General features: G+C 45.7%; 1 protein-coding gene across 1 annotated transcript; it reads left to right on the plus strand.

The window, feature by feature from the left end:
* The first annotated feature begins 13,334 nt into the window (after positions 1-13,334).
* On the plus strand, positions 13,335-17,652 carry Rps4x (ribosomal protein S4 X-linked). Its single transcript, XM_075957826.1, has 7 exons — positions 13,335-13,357; positions 14,174-14,251; positions 14,651-14,831; positions 15,064-15,161; positions 16,119-16,290; positions 16,934-17,091; positions 17,456-17,652. The coding sequence occupies exons 1-7, from the start codon at positions 13,355-13,357 to the stop codon at positions 17,555-17,557; spliced, it is 792 nt and encodes a 263-aa protein (XP_075813941.1). The 5' UTR covers positions 13,335-13,354; the 3' UTR covers positions 17,558-17,652.
* Positions 17,653-19,943: the final 2,291 nt, after the last annotated feature.

Below are 19,943 nucleotides of genomic sequence, written 5' to 3' on the forward strand. Positions count from 1 at the left end.
GAGAAGCTTCCTCTTGCAGTAAATGGGAACAAATACAGAGACCCACAGCTGGACAACACGTGAGACTACTTTGGAGCACTCCGTTCTAAATGGAATGTCTTCACCAGCACTCCCCTCAAGATTCAGAGAGCTATGTGGAAGAGGGGGTGGAAAGATAATAAGAGCCAGAGGGATTCGATGACTCCAAGGAAACCATGTCTTCCAGAAGCAACTGGAAGCCGGGCGGTGGTGGCACACGCCTTTAATCCCAGCACTCGGGAGGCAGAGGCAGGCGGATCTCTGTGAGTTCGAGGCCAGCCTGGTCTACAAAGGGAGTTCCAGGACAGGCTCCAAAGCTACAGAGAAACCCTGTCTCAAAAAAACCAAAAAAAAAAGTATTTTCATAGACGTCTTGTCTCATATTGCTTTCTTTGGACATTTTTATCTTACTGGCCTTTTGCTTGTATATTATAGTTTTTTATTTTATATTTTTATAGATTTGGTGTGTGTGTGCATTTCTTGTGCTTTCTTTTTGTTTTGTTTTTTTTAATTCTTGGGGTTTTTTTTTTGTTTGTTTGTTTGCCTGTTTGTTTTCCAAAGAGAGAGAGAGAGAAAGACGTCATGGAGCTGGGAGGGTAAAGGTGGGGAGAATCTGGGGGGATGGGGAAGGGAAAACCATGATTAAAATAGATTGTATGAAAAAAATATTTTCAATAAAAATAACATTTTAAATATGCACATATATATTTTTTTTTAAAGAAGGAGTTTGCATCTAAGTACTCTGTATGGCTGGACAATGCATCCCCAGAAGACAAGGGCTATTAAGTGAAAATCTTAGTGACAGTTGTAGGACACCTTCTGCTGAGTTAGTGGTCATGGGGGGCCCCCGAAACATCATAGGCTGTTGCCATTTGTTGTGTGACACTATTCCTGGGGAGGTCTGTCTATTCACCTCTGAGAGAGAACTGTCATAGTTCGGGTGTCTGTTACTGTGAGCAAACACCGCGACCAAAACAGCTTGGAGAGAAAAGGGTTTATTCAGCTTACATTTTGACATCAGAGTTCCCCATCCGAGGAAGTCAGGACAGGAGCTAAAGCAGGGCAGAAATCTAGAAGCAGGAGCTGATGCAGAGTTCTCAGAGGGGAGTTGCTTACTGGCTTGCTCTCCCTTGGCTTGCTCAGTCTGTTTTCTTACAGAACCCAGGACCACCAGCCCTCGGATGATACCATGTTCTGGGGCCTCCCCGATCAATCACTAAGAAAATGCCCTAGAGGCTTGCCTATAGTCTGAGCTTTTGGAGGCATTTACTCAATGGAGGCTCCCTCCTTTCTGATGACTCTAGCTTGTGTCAGGTAGACATAAAACTAGCCAGGACAGGAACAAATGATAGGCCAAATTAAGGATACCACCAAAGTCCCACTTGGGGGCGGGAGAGATGGCTCAGTGGTTAAGAGCATTGCCTGCTCTTCTAAAGGTCCTGAGTTCAATTCCCAGCAACCACATGGTGGCTCACAACCATCTGTAATGAGGCCTGTAGGCATACACGCAGACAGAATATTGTATACATAGTAAATAAATATTTATTAAAAAAAAAAAACAAAGTCCCACTTGGTGAACCAATGAGTTTATTGGGATTCCAGGGGCATGGGCGAGGGGTTACTTCCAGGAGCAAAGATGACTCTAAGGCAGTTGCCCTACCCGAAGGTCACCCCAGCATGGGTAACAGTTCAGGAAGGTGGGAACTTGGAACACACTGCAGGACTTAGAGGCAGCTCAGCAGGTCACAGTGTCTTCTATGCAGCTCAGCTGCTCTACCTCTTTCAGTCAGTTTGACTGATCTGCCCACCTCAACAGTCCTTATCGCTCACACAGCCTTGGGGAGGAAGGAAGCTGAGAGTATCTGCTCAGTTTCCGGGACTTGAGGACCCTGAGCTGTTTACTCCCTTAGTCTTAAGGGATATTCCTTTAGAATTTCAATCAGCATGTAAAATAAATGAAAAAAATAATTGAAAAAAAAAAAGAAATCAAGCTGGAATTAACCTGAAAACTTGCTCCCTGTTGGCTAGATTTCACAGCGCCAGAAACTGCAGCCATCAACGGTCTTACCCACTGATGAATCCTGAATACTGCCGTACAAACCTGCCAGGCAAACTGGGCGGTGGTGGCGCACGCCTTTAATCCCAGCACTCGGGAGGCAGAGGCAGGCAGATCTCTGTGAGTTCGAGACCAACCTGGTCCACAAGAGCTAGTTCCAGGACAGGAACCAAAAGCTACGGAGAAACCCTGTCTCGAAAAATCAAAAAAACAAAACAAAACAAAAAAAACCTGCCAGGCAAGATGCTACCATTGATGCGACAAAGGCATAAGGGTTAAGGTTTCTGATTGGATCTGAGACCTGCATCCCAGGAAAGAATGTATTTCTGGTACTGTAATCTTGGCCAAAAGTCAATGGCAATGGATGTGGCAGTGTGCGTCATTAATCCCAGTCCCGAGGAAGCAGCAGGCGGATCTTTGCGAATTTGAGGCCAGCCTGGTCCATATAGTGAGTTCCAGACCAATCAGGGATACACAGTGTGTTCTCAAACTGCCTTCTTATGTCCATGCATACATTAGTGCTGCTTTCAACCCCTAGCCAGAGACTCTTCTTCTGCAGTGGGCTGCAGTTATTTAGGAACTCCTAACTGGCCAGAGTGCTTCGAATAAGTGAATGCTGAGTGCTCAGCTCGACATGGAGCATCTTTGTCAATCCCCATCCGAGGTTAAAGGAACAACACCGGAAGAGGAGTCAAAGAATGGAAGAACCAGAGGATGGGGGGAAGTGCTGGGAGTGCATGGCTTCTGGATACGACACAGCTGTGGGCCTCATTAACTCACAGTACTCTGGTTTGCCCGCACAAGAGCAAGGCGAGGAGATCAACCACCGCTCCAGTAGGCAGTACTGACGGCACTCAGTCAATCAGGGCTTTAAACACGAGAATCAAAGAAAAGGACTTGAAGGTGGAAGGGTGTGGAAAGTAATGGGAGGGAGGAGTTGGAGGGGGGGGGGGATGTGATCAAGATACATTGTGCATACACGCCAAGTTGTCGGAGGATAAAAGATACAAAAAAGAAAGGAAGGAAGTAGGCAGAGTTTCTCTTTGTCTGGGAAGAAGAGGTAACAGGAACTTAATGGATACATTTTCTGTTTATGAAGATGAAAGAATTCCGGAAATAGACAGTGGTGATGATTGTACAAAACTGTGAATGGGTTTAATGCCACTGAATGCTACAATTAAGAATGGACAAATGGGGGGGGGCTGGGGAGATGGCTCAGTAAGAGAGCGCTGGCTGCATAGGCCTGAGGGCCTGTGTAAAAGCTGAGTGTGGCGGCTGTACATCCGTAATCCCCGCAGCAGGAGACAGAGACCTGACAGGCGGCCCCAGGGCCTGCTTGCCAGCTAGCTAGCCCACCGCAAACAGCTAGCTACAGGTTCAGTGGCGTTTGTTTGCTTGTTTGTTTGTTTGTTTTAAAAAGAGGGGCTGGTGAGGAGAAAAGATTACTCAGTTAAACAAAACTCACTGCTTTCCCAGGAGACTTGGGTTTGATGCCTAGCACCTACATGACAGTTCACAACTATTTGTAACTCAAGTTCCATGGAGTCTGACACCCTCTTCTGGCCTACTTGGCCATCAGGTAAGCTATGGTGCACAGACATTTATGCAGCAAAACACTCATACACATAAAAACAAATAAATAATAAAATTATTTTTTAAAAAAATAGACAAACTATTAACTTTGTTATACATACTTTACAACACAAAATACAATACAAAAATACTCTTTGTCAACCTTAAATTGATAAAGATGTTAAGTATGTGTTTAAGATAGAACTGCAGGTGGTGTTTAACCCAGAACCCAGGAGGCAGAAGCAGGCAGTTGTCTGTGAGTTCAAGGACAGCCAGCATTACATAGTAAGACTGTTTCAAAAAAAAAAAAACTAACAAAGATAGATTCCTCTATCTAGTAGATATTCAAACTAAGCTTGTAAGCTGACATACAACAAAAGATTTACTTCTGTGTTTCATAAAGAACTCATGAAAATAGAGCAAGCTCCTCCCATGTTTCCCAAAGGGAAGTGATCAGAGACACTCCACACAGGAGAAAACAGAATGAGTAAACAAGGATCTAGCAGAACATTCAACATCACTAGCGTGATTTTTAGTGCAAATTAAAACAAATTACATTAGCGAAAGTTTAAAGTAAGCAATTACAGAGCTGGCACCAGTGTGGTAGAACTGCCAAGATCCCCTGGGAACCGTTCTTAGCAATGCAGATGCTACTAGAGGAAATTCCAGAAGTTTTAGCATAGTACTCCTGGTTTGGATTCTGGCTTGTTTTGTGGTGCTGAAGATAGAACCCGGGGCCTTGCACATGCTAGCCAAGAACCCCTAGCAGAACCACACCCCTAGATTCACTGTTCCCTTTTTTCTTTTTTATTTTATTCCGTTTATTTATTTATTAAAGATTTCTGTCTCTTCCCCGCCACCGCCTCCCATTTCCCTTCTCCTCCCCCAGTCAAGTCCCCCTCCCTCGTCAGCCCAAAGAACAATCAGGGTTCCCTGCCCAGTGGGAAGTCCAAGGACCACCCACCTCCATCTAGTAAGGTGAGCATCCAAACTGCCTAGGCTCCCACAAAGCCAGTATGTGCAGTAGGATCAAAAACCCATTGCCATTGTTCTTGAGTTCTCAGTAGTCCTCATTGTTCGCTATGTTCAGCGAGTCCGGTTTTATCCCAGGCTTTTTCAGACCCAGGCCAGCTGGCCTTGGTGAGTTCCCGATAGAACATCCCCATTGTCTCAGTGTGTGGGTGTACCCCTCGCGGTCCTGAGTTCCTTGCTCGTGCTCCCTCTCCTTCTGCTCCTGATTTGGACCTTGAGATTTCTGTCCGGTGCTCCAATGTGGGTCTCTTTTTCTTTTTTAATTAAGAATTATTTTAGTACAATCTTTTCTCATTTTACATAGCTGTCCCCATTCCCACTCCCTCCCCTCCCCCCCCCTTTCCCTCACCCCCCATTCACACCTCAGAAAGGGTAAGGCTTCCCATGGGGAGTCAACAAAGTCTGACACTTCACTTCAAGGCAAGACCAAGGCCCTCCCCCCTATATCTAGGCTGAGCAAAGAGAATGTGCTCCAAGAGACCAGTTCAAACACCCTTTTAATAGTTGGCTATTGACAGTCACTCTCTTGGACACATACGGATGTACCAGTTCTGAGTCGAGCTTCTGGCCAGCATCACACACCTAAGTCCAGGCTTGTGTGTATAAGATACCTCGCAGCTAGGGGTTCTTTCTTCCACCCTCAGTCCTCATGCACACAGCACAGACCTCCTGCCCTTCTCCCCAGTCATGCTGCTCTTCCGCCTCCTGGTTCAGGTAAATACAACAAACCAGAAACATGGCAATCACCCTAATTACTTCCTTGCCTCTCACTGTTCTCCGCCTCCTCCATCACTTCCCAGTCAGAGCCTATCATTATTCTATCTGCAGTGCCTTTTTAATCTGCCCTGCCTCTCTAGTCCCATAGTCACAGACCGAGGTCTCATAGACCCCTTCCTTGACCAGCTACGACAACCCTGACTGTGCTTTCTCTGTGCTGCTATGGTTCAAGGAGCCGTGGGATCTACCTTTGTGTACCTCCAGGCTGAAGCCCAATCTAAGAGCCAACCCGCTGCTCCACCGCCTTTGTGCCAGCTTGCCAGCAGGTTCTCCTCTTCCCCTGCTTCTACCATTCTAATGTGAGCTCTTTGCAAGCAAGAGCTAGGTCTTAGCCATCTCGCCATTCCTAGTTCATAATATAGAGCTTGACACAGCGTAGCCATTCAATGAACAGCAGCTGAAAGAATTTTTTCTTTTTGCTTATTTATCAGTTTCTTGATTTTTTTAATTTATTATTTTTAATTATATGTATGTATATGTAAACCCTTGAGCGTGTGTGACTGTAGAGACATTGGACTGTCCCCCTGGAGCTGGAGCTACAGGGGGTTGTCAGCCACTCAATAGGGGTGCTAGGACCCGAACTCTGGTATGCAGCAGTACCTACTGAGCTGGAGAGATGGCTCAGTGGTTAAGGTCCTGGTTACTATTACAAGAGGACCCAGGCTAGATTTCCAGAATCTACAAACTGTATCTTCCAATCCCAGGGGGCCCAATACCCTCTTCTGGTGTCTGAGGACACGAGGCAATCAAATAGTACACAGGCATACATGCAGACAAAACACAAAAACGTGGAGCCGGGTGGTGGTGGCGCACACCTTTAATCCCAGCACTTGGGAGGCAGACAAAGGCGGACCTCTGTGAGTTCGAGGCCAGCCTGGTCTACAAGAGCTAGTTCCAGGACAGGCTCCAAAGCTACAGAGAAACCCTGTCTCAAAAAATAAATAAATAAAAACCCACGCAAATACATATAAAATAAACAAATTTTCAAAGACTAGTACATTTTTCTTAACCTCTGAGCAATTCCTTCAGCCCTGGATTTATTCTAAGGCAATAACTCAAACTGAAGGAAACAGCTATTGAAAGGCGTTGTCGACCATAACAATATTCCTAATAAAGGAAAAGTAAGGAAGTAAAGAAAAGGAAACCAAATGTTCAACGGTAGAGAACTTTTGTTAATTATGGGGTAACCACTTAGTGGACTATGATGCAGCTGTTAAAATGATAATTATGGAAATTATGTAGTGATTCAGAACGTGTTCCTAATATAATAAAAGCAGAATACAAAATGGCCTGAGTGCTAGGACTAAAATTATGTAAAAGTATGCATGTACACAAACTGATCAGAAAAAAGAACAGGAGAGGGAACAAATGAAGACAGATGATGTGTTTAGGGTGTTTGGGGAGGTGCTATTTGCAATTTACTTACCATATTCCAAATTCCCTCTATTACTGTTCTAATGTCATTTGTGTATAAATATAAACTGAGAGAGAAGAGAAAATATTGAAAAGGTTGTTTGGCTTCCCTCAAGTCCTTTGACAAGCTGTGGTATAAAAACAAATAAACCAACAACCTTGGGAGGCAAGAGACCAGGCCCTTCACCTCGCTGACACCTCCTCTAATGGACTGTGCCATCTTGAGTCAGGTCTCAGAGAATCCATGCGGACCTTGAAGCAGACAAGGGTAACTTTATGCTCTTGATCCTCCTATTTCCACCCCCCAAGTGCTGAGACTTCAGGAACTCTCTACAGTGTCCTCCCTGAATCCTGTGAGCTACACCACTCTCTTCGCAGGGAGTCCAAGAATGAAAGCATGCACGCAACCTTCATTATCTTGTCCCCTCCATTTTCTTTCTAGCCTCCCATCTTCAGTCAATTGCCCCTGGTTGTTTTGTTTGTTTGGTTTTTTGTTTTTTTTTTGTTTTGTTTTGTTTTTTTATTTTCTTTTTTTTTTTTTTTTTTTTTTTTTTTGGTTTTTCGAGACAGGGTTTCTCTGTGGCTTTGGAGCCTGTCCTGGAACTCGCTCTGTAGACCAGGCTGGTCTCGAACTCACAGAGATCCGCCTGCCTCTGCCTCCCGAGTGCTGGGATTAAAGGCGTGCGCCACCATCGCCCGGCTGTTTTTTTATTTTCAAGACAGGGTTTCTCCGTAGCTTTTTTGGTGCCTGTCCTGGAACTAGCTCTTCTAGACCAGGCAGGCCTCGAACTCACAGAGAGCCGCCTGCCTCTGCCTCCCGAGTGCTGGGATTAAAGGCGTGCACCACCACCGCCCGGCCCTGTTTGTTTGTTTCTTGCCACAGGCTTTCACCAAAGAGCCCAGGCTGGCCTCAAATTCACAATCCTGCCTGCGGAGTGCTGAGATCACAAGGGTGTGGCGCCACGCCCATTTCATTGCTTCTTTCCAGTAGTCAGAACAGATTTTCCTATAAAAGTTGCCTTGGTTTTAAATAAGGACTCCTTTCCCTCCTTCTTGACACTGTCTCGTGGGGAAGCGCTAAGAAAATAGTGTTCTTTTGTTCCTTTGCAGATTACTAATGGATAAAGAGAACACAGAGACAGAACTCTGTAAACTGGAACCTCTTGAGTCAGGAGCTCAGGCCCACAGTGAGGGGAAGAGGATGGCGAGATGAGCAGGCTGTTGACTCAGTTTCTTCGTTCAGCATCTTTTTACCAAGTGCTGGGTGAAGTGCCAAGTTCTCTACCAGTAGTAAAGGGTCTGCCTGACTGAGCTAGGACAACGCTGTCCTGGGGATGTTCAGCTTAGCAGAGAGCAGGCAAGCCCTTCGCTCCTTCCTGCCTGTGGAACTAAGTGCTGTAGTTAGGCTCCAGGAGCAGGGAGAATTAGATATTTACCCCGTCTGAGGAGGACCCAAGGGGCCAGGCAACTCAGACAAAGAGTGGAGCTGTAGGCATCGCTAAAGCTGAGGAGTGGGACTAGGCAGTATCATGAAGAGGACTGGGCTGCTTGTGGCAGTTTTCAAGTTGAGGAATCATGGGGTCCGCGGGCAGTCTTGAAAGACCCAGCCCCTCTCCACTCCCCCACCCCCCAAAGTGGCTCTTTCAGGGGATTTGAGAGCCAGAGGATGGGAGGAGTGCTGTATTCTGGACACGACGTGGCCAATGTGCTCATGAGTTCAGCAGCTGTGCTTTCCTGTGCGAGACCTGTGAAAGATCCCGTCATTAACATTCCACCACGGAATGGGGGAGGGGCTCAGGAGGCCCCATCCTTAGCTGGAGAGCTATCGGCTGTTAATGGCTACTGAAGAGTCCTTTTTCTTCGAGGATGTAGTCACTGTTGCGTTGCCCACGATCTAGTAAACAACTCCATGCCCATACAAGTAAAATTTAAATTCAACGGGTGTTTTGTTTGTTTGGGTTTTGAGGAGTTGTTTTGTTTTTGAGATTCAGTCTCACCATGGAAGACTGTAGTCTCACTAAGGAAGGAAGCCAAAGTGGTGGTGCATGGCCTTTAATTCTGGCAGAGGCAGACAGATTCTGTGAGTTCCGGGCCAGCCAGGTCTGGAGACCCTGTCTCAAACAAATAAACAAACAGACAAAATACATTAAAGTACAAAGGGGCATGATGGAAGAAGGAAGGTTCCAGAGGGAGGAGTGGGCTAAGACAGGGGAATGGGACCAGGCAGTGGTGGCGAAGGCCTTTAAGCCCGGTGCTGGGGAGGCAGAGGGAGGTAGACTCTGAGGCCAATCTGCTCTACAGAGTGAGTTCCAGGACAGCCAGGGCTGTTACACAGAGACCCTGTCTAAGGGGATGGGGTGGGGGGATGGGGTGTATGACTATGACCAAAATACATTATGTACACATATGAAATTGTCAGAGAATCACTACAGTATTCTTTCTTTTTAAATAAAAGAAAGGGGCTGGATAGATGTCTCAGCTGTTAAGAGCACTTGTTCCTGTAGAGGACCTGAGTTCAACTCCCAGAAACATGGCAGTTCACAGTTATCTATAACTCTACTTCCAGGGAATCCAAAGTCCTCTTCTGACCTCTGGGGACACCAGGCATACAAGTTGTGCACAGACTAAATGCCAGCAAACACTCATACACATAAAAAATAAAATAAATAAACTTTAAAAAATTAATTACATTAAAGTTCATCACAAAGAAGTAGAGAATAGAGGTCAGCAGAGCCTGGAAAGCATGCAAAGAGGATGATGGTTAGGGGATGGACAATGAGGCAGTGATGGCTAAAAATATTTGGTAGAATGCTTCAAAATAGGTAGGAGAGAAGATTCTGCATGCTTCCAATACAAAGAAGTTACAAAGGTCTGAGGTGAAAGATGTAGCAATTACTCTGAACTGATCATTATACATTATATGCATGCATAGGTGGGTCATTTTCTACCCCATAATTTTTTTTTTTGAGACAGGGTTTCTCTGTGGTTTTGGAGCCTGTCCTGGAACTAGCTCTTGTAGACCAGGCTGGTCTCGAACTCACAGAGATCCGCCTGCCTCTGCCTCCCGAGTGCTGGGATTAAAGGCGTGCGCCACCACCGCCCGGCTCCCATAAATTTTTTAAATTGCTATATATCAACTAAAAATAAAGATAAAGCCCAATGGTGGTGGCACTCACCTTTAACCCCAGCACTCAGGAGGCAGAGGCAAGCGGATCTCTGAGTTTGAGGCCACCCTGGTCTACAGAGTGAGTTCTATGACAGCCAGAGCTACACATAGAAACCCTGTCTCAAAAAAGCAAATTATTATTATTATTATTATTATTATTATTATTATTATTATTATTTAGACTGGCCATAGTGGTACATGCCTATAATCCCAGCACTTGGGAAGATGAGGCAAGAGGATCTTGAGTTGGAGGCCAGCCTAGCCTATCTAGAAGAACCTGTCTCAAAAATTAAAAATAAATATATAATCTGCTTGCTTGTAGTCTCAGGCACTTGGTAGGCTGAGGCAGGAGGATTGCTTGAGTCTAAAAGTTAAAAGTCATTCTTAGAGAGATCTGTCTCCAAAACAAAACAGAACAACAGCAACAAAAAACAAAAGCCCACCAACTACATAGACTCGGGTGGGGTGCATGGCTGTACAGCCAACTCTCAGAAGGCTGAAGCAGAAGAATCATGAATCTGAGGCTAGCCTGGGTTATATAATGAAGCTCTGTCTTTTTTTGGTTTTATTTTTTCTGTTTCGAGACGGGGTTTCTCCGTAGCTTTTGGTGCCTGTCCTGGAACTAGCTCTTATAGACCAGGCTGGCCTCGAACTCCCAGAGATCCACCCGCCCCTGCCTCCCGAGTGCTGGGATTAAAGGCGTGCGCCACCACCGCGTGGCTGAAGCTCTGTCTCAAAAGAAATACGTGCGTGCCGGGCGGTGGTGGCACACGCCTTTAATCCCAGCACTCGGGAGGCAGGGGCGGGCGGATCTCTGGGAGTTCGAGGCCAGCCTGGTCTACAAGAGCTAGTTCCAGGACAGGCACCAAAAGCTACGGAGAAACCCTGTCTCAAAAAAAAAAAAAAGCAGGAGATCACTTCCTACGTATAACCCCAGCAGCACAGACATTAAGGGAAACATTGAATAAATGGGACCTCCTGAGATTGAGAAGCTTCTGTAAAGCAAAAGACACTGTCACTAAGACAAAAAGGCAACCCACTGACTGGGAGAAGATCTTCACCAACCCCGCAACTGACAAAGGTCTGATCTCCAAAATATATAAAGAACTCAAGAAACTAGACCGTAAAAGGCTAATCAACCCAATTATAAAATGGGGCACTGAGCTGAACAGAGAATTCTCAGCAGAGGAAGTTCAAATGGCCAAAAGACACTTAAGGTCATGCTCAACTTCTTTAACGATCAGGGAAATGCAAATCAAGACAACTTTAAGATACCATCTTACACCCGTCAAAATGGCTAAAATAAAAAACACCAATGATAGCCTTTGCTGGAGAGGTTGTGGAGAAAGGGGTACACTCATCCATTGCTGGTGGGAATGCAAACTTGTGCAACCACTTTGGAAAGCGGTGTGGTGGTTTCTCAGGAAATTCGGGATCAACCTACCCCTGGACCCAGCAATACCACTCTTAGGAATATACCCAAGAGAGGCCTTATCATACAACAAAAGTATACTATGTTCATAGCAGCATTGTTTGTAATAGCCAGAAACTGGAAACAACCTAGATGCCCTTCAATGGAAGAATGGATGAAGAAAGTATGGAATATATACATATTAGAGTACTATTCAGCAGTAAAAAACAAGGACTTCTTGAATTTTGCATACAAATGGATGAAAATAGAAAACACTATCCTGAGTGAGGTAAGCTAGACCCAAAAAGAGGAACATGGGATGTACTCACTCATATTTGGTTTCTAGCCATAAATAAAGGACATTGAGCCTATAATTAGAGATCCTAGAGAAGCTAAATAAGAAGGAGAACCCAAAGAAAAACATATAGGCATCCTCCTAAATATTAACCTTCATCAGGCGATGAAAGGAGACAGAGACAGAGACCCACATTGGAGCACCAGACAGAAATCTCAAGGTCCAAATCAGGAGCAGAAGGAGAGAGAGCACGAGCAAGGAACTCAGGACCGCGAGGGGTGCACCCACACACTGAGACAATGGGGATGTTCTATCGGGAACCCACTAAGGCCAGCTGGCCTGGGTCTGAAAAAGCCTGGGATAAAACCGGACTCGCTGAACATAGCTGACAATGAGGACTACTGAGAACCCAAGAACAATGGCAATGGGTTTTTGATCCTACTGCACATACTGGCTTTGTGGGAGCCTAGGCAGTTTGGATGCTCACCTTACTAGACCTGGATGGAGGTGGGGGGTCCTTGGACTTCCCACAGGGCAGGGAACCCTGATTGTTCTTTGGGCTGACGAGGGAGGGGGACTTGACTGGGGGAGGGGGAGGGAAATGGAAGGCGGTGGCGGGGAAGAGACAGAAATCTTTAATAAATAAATAAAACAATAAAAAATAAAGTATAAAAAAAGAAAAAAAGAAAAGAAATATACATGTATAATATATGCATATTTTATCCATATATGTATATATGAAAACACGAATCCTCCCCAGCAGCCATTAGTGCCAATCAATCATATATATATACATATATGATTATATAATTATACACACATATATGAGAAACAGGAGGACGAGAGGAGAGGAGGGAGGAAAACCCCTTCATAATAGTTTGAAGGGATTGGATCTTTGGGGTTTAGGATGGACAGAATTCACCCACCTAGGGAGGCCACAGACAATTGAGAGGGAGGGATCTATTCCTTCAGAGCAGGAAATGGAGAATGAAGAACAGCTTCAAAGTAGGAAAGTAGAATAACCAGACATTCTCTAATGTTCCCTCTCTTCCCTTATCGTACAACAAGTGCCAAATGACTTATACAGAAATGACTGGGCAGGGTGCCAGGTTCAAGCAGATCTCCTACCCTCTCACCCTGGATAGTCTGTTTGCTCCAGCAATCTGCACAAAAGCAAAAGAGAAAAGTCTCTTAGTATGAAGCTGACTGGCTCAGGAACTCTGGAAGACAATGTATAAGATATATAAGAAAAGTATCAAGTATTAAAATGTATCTTTTCATCCCCCAACCATCTGTACGAGCATTCTCCTTGCAGGCAGATGTCTGGTGCGGTTGGTCTGGGCATGCCCAGCATTCACCACTCAGCCTGGAAAGGCACTCAGCACATCGAGGAGAACAAGTGTGTGTGTTGGGGGTTGAAAATCAGTTTCTCAGCCTCGGTTTCCCAGCTTGGGACCTCTGACCTCCCGCCAGCAGATGGCAAGAGAGAGTCCCCGCCCAGTGGGAAAGGCTGAGACTGGGCGGAGCATCCCAGGCTCCGGCGCGCGCAGCCTCCGAACCGAATTTCTTCGCTCACCGGAAGAAGGCGAGTCTCTTTCCGTTCCCAGCGCAGCCATGGTAAGACAGGGGTAGAGCGAGCTCTTGGGTTGCATCGGCTTCCATCCTCCCTGATCGGGACTACCCGAGGTTATCAGGGCTCGTGCGGCCGACTGCAGGATGGAGGCGAAGGCAGCACTGCCGCTGGCTGGCAGAGATGGGCTCTGTGGCGAGGGCCATAACTGGCCCGGGCTAGGGTGGGAAGTCTGTCGCAGAGAGCAAGGCCTTTGGCTCGATCACATCTCCCCTAGCCTCATGAGAAGCGTTTCTTCTCCTAGGCAGAAGCTGTGAGGGGCCTGGAGTGCAGACTGCAAGCCTGGGGCAGGTGGGCGCCGCGTCTGCTTGGAGAAAGGGCTCTTGGCTTGTCCCGTTTGTCTTTTTGTCACGGACTTAACTTTACATTATAGCGGGTAAACTTCTGTACGAAGCATTAAAAAAAGGCTTCCTTCCGCTTTTGAATGTGGAAGTTAGTACCAGTCCTTTAGTATACAAAGGAGCAGTACACGTGGTAATGCCGAGGTTAGATTGATTTCTGAACCTGAAACCTTTATGTCCATCTGGCTGTGTGCTACTACTGCACTTTCTGATTGACAGTTGAGATAACGTCCCAGGCCATTTTCTGTTGCTGTCTGCCTGCGCGTCTTGGATTCAGTCGCTGGACAGTTACCAAGCGTGGTGCCGTAGAAAGAATAAAAGTTTTGTGAGCAGGCACACTTAAGCAGTATGGTGGAGTAAATGAAAGTCAGTTCAATTAGCGGACTTAGAAAGTAGTCTTTGTAAGCTGCGGTTGAAAGACCTGAAACAATTTAACAATGTTTCGTTTAAAACTTCCTTCAGGCTCGTGGTCCCAAGAAACATCTGAAGCGTGTAGCAGCTCCAAAGCATTGGATGCTGGATAAACTAACCGGCGTGTTTGTAAGTATTGTCGTGGTGTGAGTGCCTTAAAGTATACCTTTAGCAAGCGTCTTTATTCATGAAGCTGAGTGTAGAGGATCTCTAACTCTCTGCTCTTAAAGACCTGTATCTTACCTCGATTTGGTATTTGTTTCATTTGCTCCACGTGTTACATAGTACACTTACATGGATACATAGAATCAGGTCTCAAAGTAGGCAGACCCCATCCTTGGAAGGAGAAAATGCTGTGGAATTTAAGTTTCTAAACACCACCCCCGTGTGAATAACCCAGATTTTGGTGCAGTTTCCAAAGCTTGGAACTTAGTCCTGTTTGTTTTCGCAGAGTTCCAAACTGGGTGATAGGTGTGATTGGATCCTATAAATGGTTTTCTAAAGGGAAGGCTTTAAAATTTTTTGCAGGCGCCTCGTCCGTCCACTGGCCCTCACAAGCTGAGGGAATGTCTGCCTCTGATCATTTTCCTGAGGAACAGGCTTAAGTATGCCCTGACTGGCGATGAAGTGAAGAAGATCTGCATGCAGCGCTTCATTAAGATTGATGGCAAAGTCAGGACCGATATAACCTACCCTGCTGGGTTTATGGGTGAGTGAGTGTTCAGGAAAGGCACCTGGTGGCCACGAGCCCTTGACTTATAAGAGAGGACTAGTATTTTTACGATTGTGGGGATATACGGACTTGTGAATAAACTTCTAAAAACCAAGTTCCCATTTACTTTAAGAAATTTTGTGGAGTCATAAAAGCGGGGCTCCTCTCCCCCAGTTCGTCATCTTGGGGTAATGAGGGTCACTATGGTAACTTTATTCTTTGATATCAGATGTCATCAGCATTGACAAGACTGGAGAGAACTTCCGTCTGATCTATGACACCAAGGGTCGCTTTGCCGTTCATCGTATTACACCTGAGGAGGCCAAGGTGGGTATGGCACTGAGTTGGAGCCTGTGCTGCTGGATCATGGGGATGAGGGAGATCAAAGTGTGTACCTAGAAATGAGTTAGCAATCAAGTGAGGTTTTGCTCTGACTTGTATTGGCGCTGAGTACTGAGCCCAGTTTCTCACGTGATGAGCACATGCTCTGCCCCAGCCTCTCTTAGTCTCTATGTAAGGTCTGTTGGCTGTTTTGAAGCTTATTTTTGCGGTTGTCTTTTAAAAGCAAGGAGAATGATTTCTAGAAACTAGTTTTGATGAAAACCCAGAAACTGTTTGGTTTTTTGTTGTTTTTCAAGATAGGGTTTCTCCAGCTTTGGAGCCTGTCCTGGAACTCTTGTAGTCCAGGTTGGCCTCGAACTCAGAGATCCGCCTGCCCACTGCGATTAAAAGCGTGCACCACCTGGCAAGACTTGACAGTCTTTAAGACTAGTTTGGTTTTTTTTTAATTACTGTCTTTGCTTAGTTCAGTTGTAAATTTTTTTAGCAGAGGTTTAGAAGTTGATTAATAAATTAATGACAGTTTATTTAATTGATGGTATGGCTTCTTTCTGTGCTGCCCTGTTATCAGTGGATTGGGGGCATGTCCTGTGGCCGCCAGTGATTTGGTATCTTTAAACATATTATAGTATGCCACATTGAAATTCCTGATGGAATAATTGTTTAGACAAACTGCTAACGTTAATAGAGTGTGGTTCGTGCAGCAGAATGCAAAAAATGCCACTGGGATTTTTTGGGGGGTGTTTTTTTTTTTTTTTCGAGACAGGGTTTCTCTGTGGCTTTGGAGCCTGTCCTGGAACTAGCTCTTGTAGACCAGGCTGGTCTCGAACTCACAGAGATCCGGCTGCCACTGGGATTTTTGAAGTCAGTAACTTGGGACCTAGGAACAACTAATAAGGTGTGCATGAGCTGGACTAAATGTGCTTACCCCTTTTATACTTTCAGTACAAGTTGTGCAAAGTGAGAAAGATCTTTGTGGGCACAAAAGGAATCCCACATCTGGTGACCCATGATGCTCGCACTATTCGCTACCCTGATCCCCTCATCAAGGTGAATGACACCATTCAGATTGATTTGGATACGGGCAAGATAACCGACTTCATCAAGTTTGACACTGGTAAGCATCCTCTCTCTCCTTGGTGACTTGTAAGTAATTTTTGTTAGTTTTCTGGGGTGCTTTTTTCCCAGGTGTAAGTTTTGGTGGTAAGCTTTGTGGATCAGGGGATTAGGTTTTCTGAGCTGACCTATATACTTAGAATAGTCTTGGTGAGTGAGAGAGATACGATAGACTTCCTGCTTCTACAATGGTCTTATTAGTGCGCAAAACTGTTACCAGCTAATCAAGATGAAGGCAGATAGGCTGCAAGTTGAAGACCAGGCCGGACAACTTCAGTTGCCAGAACACAATATAGGCACTCATTTTCAGACTAATGGTGACGTAAGCACCTTAGTAGTGCTAGCTGATCCCTGGAGTGTGTCAATCGCAACAACTGTATTTGGGGGCTAGAAGTCAGGCAGGCAAGAGACCTGAGACGTTCCTCAAGCAGTTAGCCTTTGGGGGTTGGGACAAATCTTAAGGCTACAGATATGTAGAAGTTCTATTGGCAGAAGGGCTAAGCTGGCTTGGCTTTTCTTTGGGGGAGGAGTTGCAGTGCTGGTGGTTGAGCCCAGGACCTTGTGGGAGCTCAACACTCCTAGGCTGTTTGTTGCATTGGTGATTAGGGCAGTTTTGCTTGAAGCAGATTGTTTCTTTTGCCTAGGTAACCTGTGTATGGTGACTGGGGGTGCTAACTTGGGAAGAATTGGTGTGATCACCAACAGAGAGAGACATCCTGGCTCTTTTGATGTGGTCCATGTGAAAGATGCCAATGGCAACAGCTTTGCCACCCGGCTTTCCAACATTTTTGTTATTGGCAAGGTAAGTCTGGGTTTCTCTTCCCAGCAGCCTGGATACATGGAGGTAGAGGCAGTTCTGGGCATCTTTGGTGTCTTAGAGGCAAGGAGCCCTATTGCTATTGAAGCAATCTTCCTTAAGTGGTTTGTGGGTGTTTTTCTTAGAAATAAATGACCCTCCTTAATTGTGTTCCTTAATTATGCCAACTACACAGTAAACTTGGGTATTAAGTATGAAGGGCATTGTCATCTCTAGGCAGTGGCTGGACAAAATGACAGCAGCAAGAGGAATTGATGATAAGCTAGAATCTGAGTCTCAGGACCATGTGCCCAACAGCCAATTGTGTACTATGCTATCTTGCTAATGGAGTTGTTTTAATTCTTTCTAGGGCAACAAACCATGGATTTCTCTTCCCCGAGGAAAAGGAATCCGCCTCACAATTGCTGAAGAGAGAGACAAGAGGCTAGCGGCCAAACAGAGCAGTGGGTGAACCGGTCTCTAAGAGACATGCTGGAGACGTATTTGTACTCTTGCTAACAAGCCTTTCTAGGCAACGTGCTAGATTAAACAGCATGATGAAAACTATTTGGCTTTGTGTTGCCTTATTTTGTTTTTTACGATAAGGTTTGGGTTTCTCTGTATCTTTAATACTATAGACCAGGCTGGCCTTGAACTCGAGATCCACCTGTCCCTACTTCCCCAGTGCTGGGATTAAAGGCGTGCACTGCCTGCACCTGCCTATGCTGTCTTTTTCAAAATAATTTGGTTTTTTATAGCATAAATAATGATGAATTTCTGGGACTGATCTAGGTATGTTAAGCCCTGGGTGAGCTGGGGATTTGGCTGAGTGAGTCAGACTTAGGCAGCTGTGTGTGATGCTGAAGCTCGAACCCAGGGCTTTGCTGTACACCTATATAAGTAATGTATCACTGAGTTTGAAGGGGACTGAATGAACTGGCATGGAACTTGCAGTGATCCTCCTGCCCTTCGAAAAAAAGAGACTGTCGACCAAACAGCAGTGAATGAAATGGTCTCTAGGAGACGTGCTGCTCTTTGAGCCTATTATAGGTTGAGCTACTATATCCAGCCCTCTGCCTTTTCGGGAAAGATTTGTGCTGGCCTTAGTCCCAAGTGCAGTTGTCTGGCGAGCCATGTGTAGGGTGAAAATCTCCTGGCATTAGAGACTATACTATCAGTCTCTCTCTCCCAAGAGCATTCATTGTCTAGGTTTCTGTTAGCGTCTGGAGGCCTGATTGTTTGGTTTCTAAAATCTTCAAGCACTCATGTCAGCAGTGAAGCAGACAAATGGCCCTGAGATGAGACAGACCAAAATAAACAAGTTTATCCCACTGTGGTTTATGTCCCTGCACCAGCGGCAGGATGGGCTTTGCACTCCTGTCAGCACTGAGGAGCAGCTGAACGTCTACTGGAAGCAGTGTTCTATTAAATAACCTAGTGGGTTAGGAATGGATGTGGGAATAAAAGCGAGCCATGTGCTGATGGTGTTGAGGGTGAGGAGGGAGGCCTGCATGTAAGAAGCTCTTTGCTACATATTTTCTAGTAGATTTATTAAGAGAAATGCTTAGCATGGTGTCTGTCTCTTTCTAAATAAAAGTTATAGACTAGCTGGTTTCTGAGACAGGATTTCTCTGTAACAGCCCTGGCTGTCCTGGAACTAGCTCTTGTAGACCAGGCTGGCCTCGAACTCAGAAATCCACCTGTCTCTGCCTGCCTAGTGCTGGGATTAAAAACCCCCAGAGGAAAAGGAAAAACCCCCAGAAATACCACCACTAGCCTTTTAAGATGACAAAATATGATATAAAATGGTTTGTTAAATATGCATACATTGTGGGATGGTTACATTCTGTGACACTAACCCGTAGCTGTACCCTAGTTTCTTTTTTTATTTAATTTATTAAAGATTTCTGCCTCGCCACCGCCTCCCATTTCCCTCCCCCGATCAAGTCTCCCTCCCTCGTCAGCTCAAAGAGCAATCAGGGTTCCCTGACCTGTGGGAAGTCCAAGGACCACCCACCTCCATCCAGGTCTAGTAAGGTAAGCATCCAAACTGCCTAGGCTCCCACAAAGCCAGTACGTGCAATAGGATGAAAAACCCATTGCCATTGTTCTTGGGTTCTCAGTAGTCCTCATTGTCAGCTATGTTCAGCGAGTCCGGTTTTATCCCAGGCTTTTTCAGACCCAGGCCAGCTGGCCTTAGTGGGTTCCCGATAGAACATCCCCATTGTCTCAGTGTGTGGATGCACCCCTCGCGGTCCTGAGTTTGGTAAGCCAGACCCAAAAAGAGGAACATGGGATGTATTCACTCCTATTTGGTTTCTAGCCATAAATAAAGGACATTGAACCTATGATTCGCGATCCTAGAAAAGCTAAATAAGAAGGTGAATCTAGGCTTCCTCCTGAATATTAACCTTCATCAGGCGATGAAAGAAGACAGACCCACATTGGACTGAAATCTCAACGTCCAAATCAGGAGCAGAAGGAGAGAGAGCATGTACCCTAGTTTCTATCCCTGTCTTCTCAACCCAGCAGCCAGAGGAATGCTGTTTAAAAGTATAAGCCGTGGTGTTTGAGAGGTTGCCTGTGGCCCCCACTGCTCTCACAGACCAAAGCCACAGTCATATATCACGAGGACCTGCAAGGCCCTTACAAATGTGCCCTCGGACCTCATCTACCCACCCTACCCCCAAGTCTATTCCAGCCACACGGGCCTCTGCCATTTCCTTTTGGAGGCAGTCCAGTCTCAACTCGGGCCAAAATCCTCACACTTTGGCCTTCAGGGTAGATGGGACTGCAGTCAGTGCCCCACAGCAATCCCGTTTGCAGTGTCTTACTCCTGGCCTAACATGATCATCCCA

Source organism: Microtus pennsylvanicus, chromosome X, assembly GCF_037038515.1.
Source record: "Microtus pennsylvanicus isolate mMicPen1 chromosome X, mMicPen1.hap1, whole genome shotgun sequence".
Taxonomy (NCBI): domain Eukaryota; kingdom Metazoa; phylum Chordata; class Mammalia; order Rodentia; family Cricetidae; genus Microtus; species Microtus pennsylvanicus.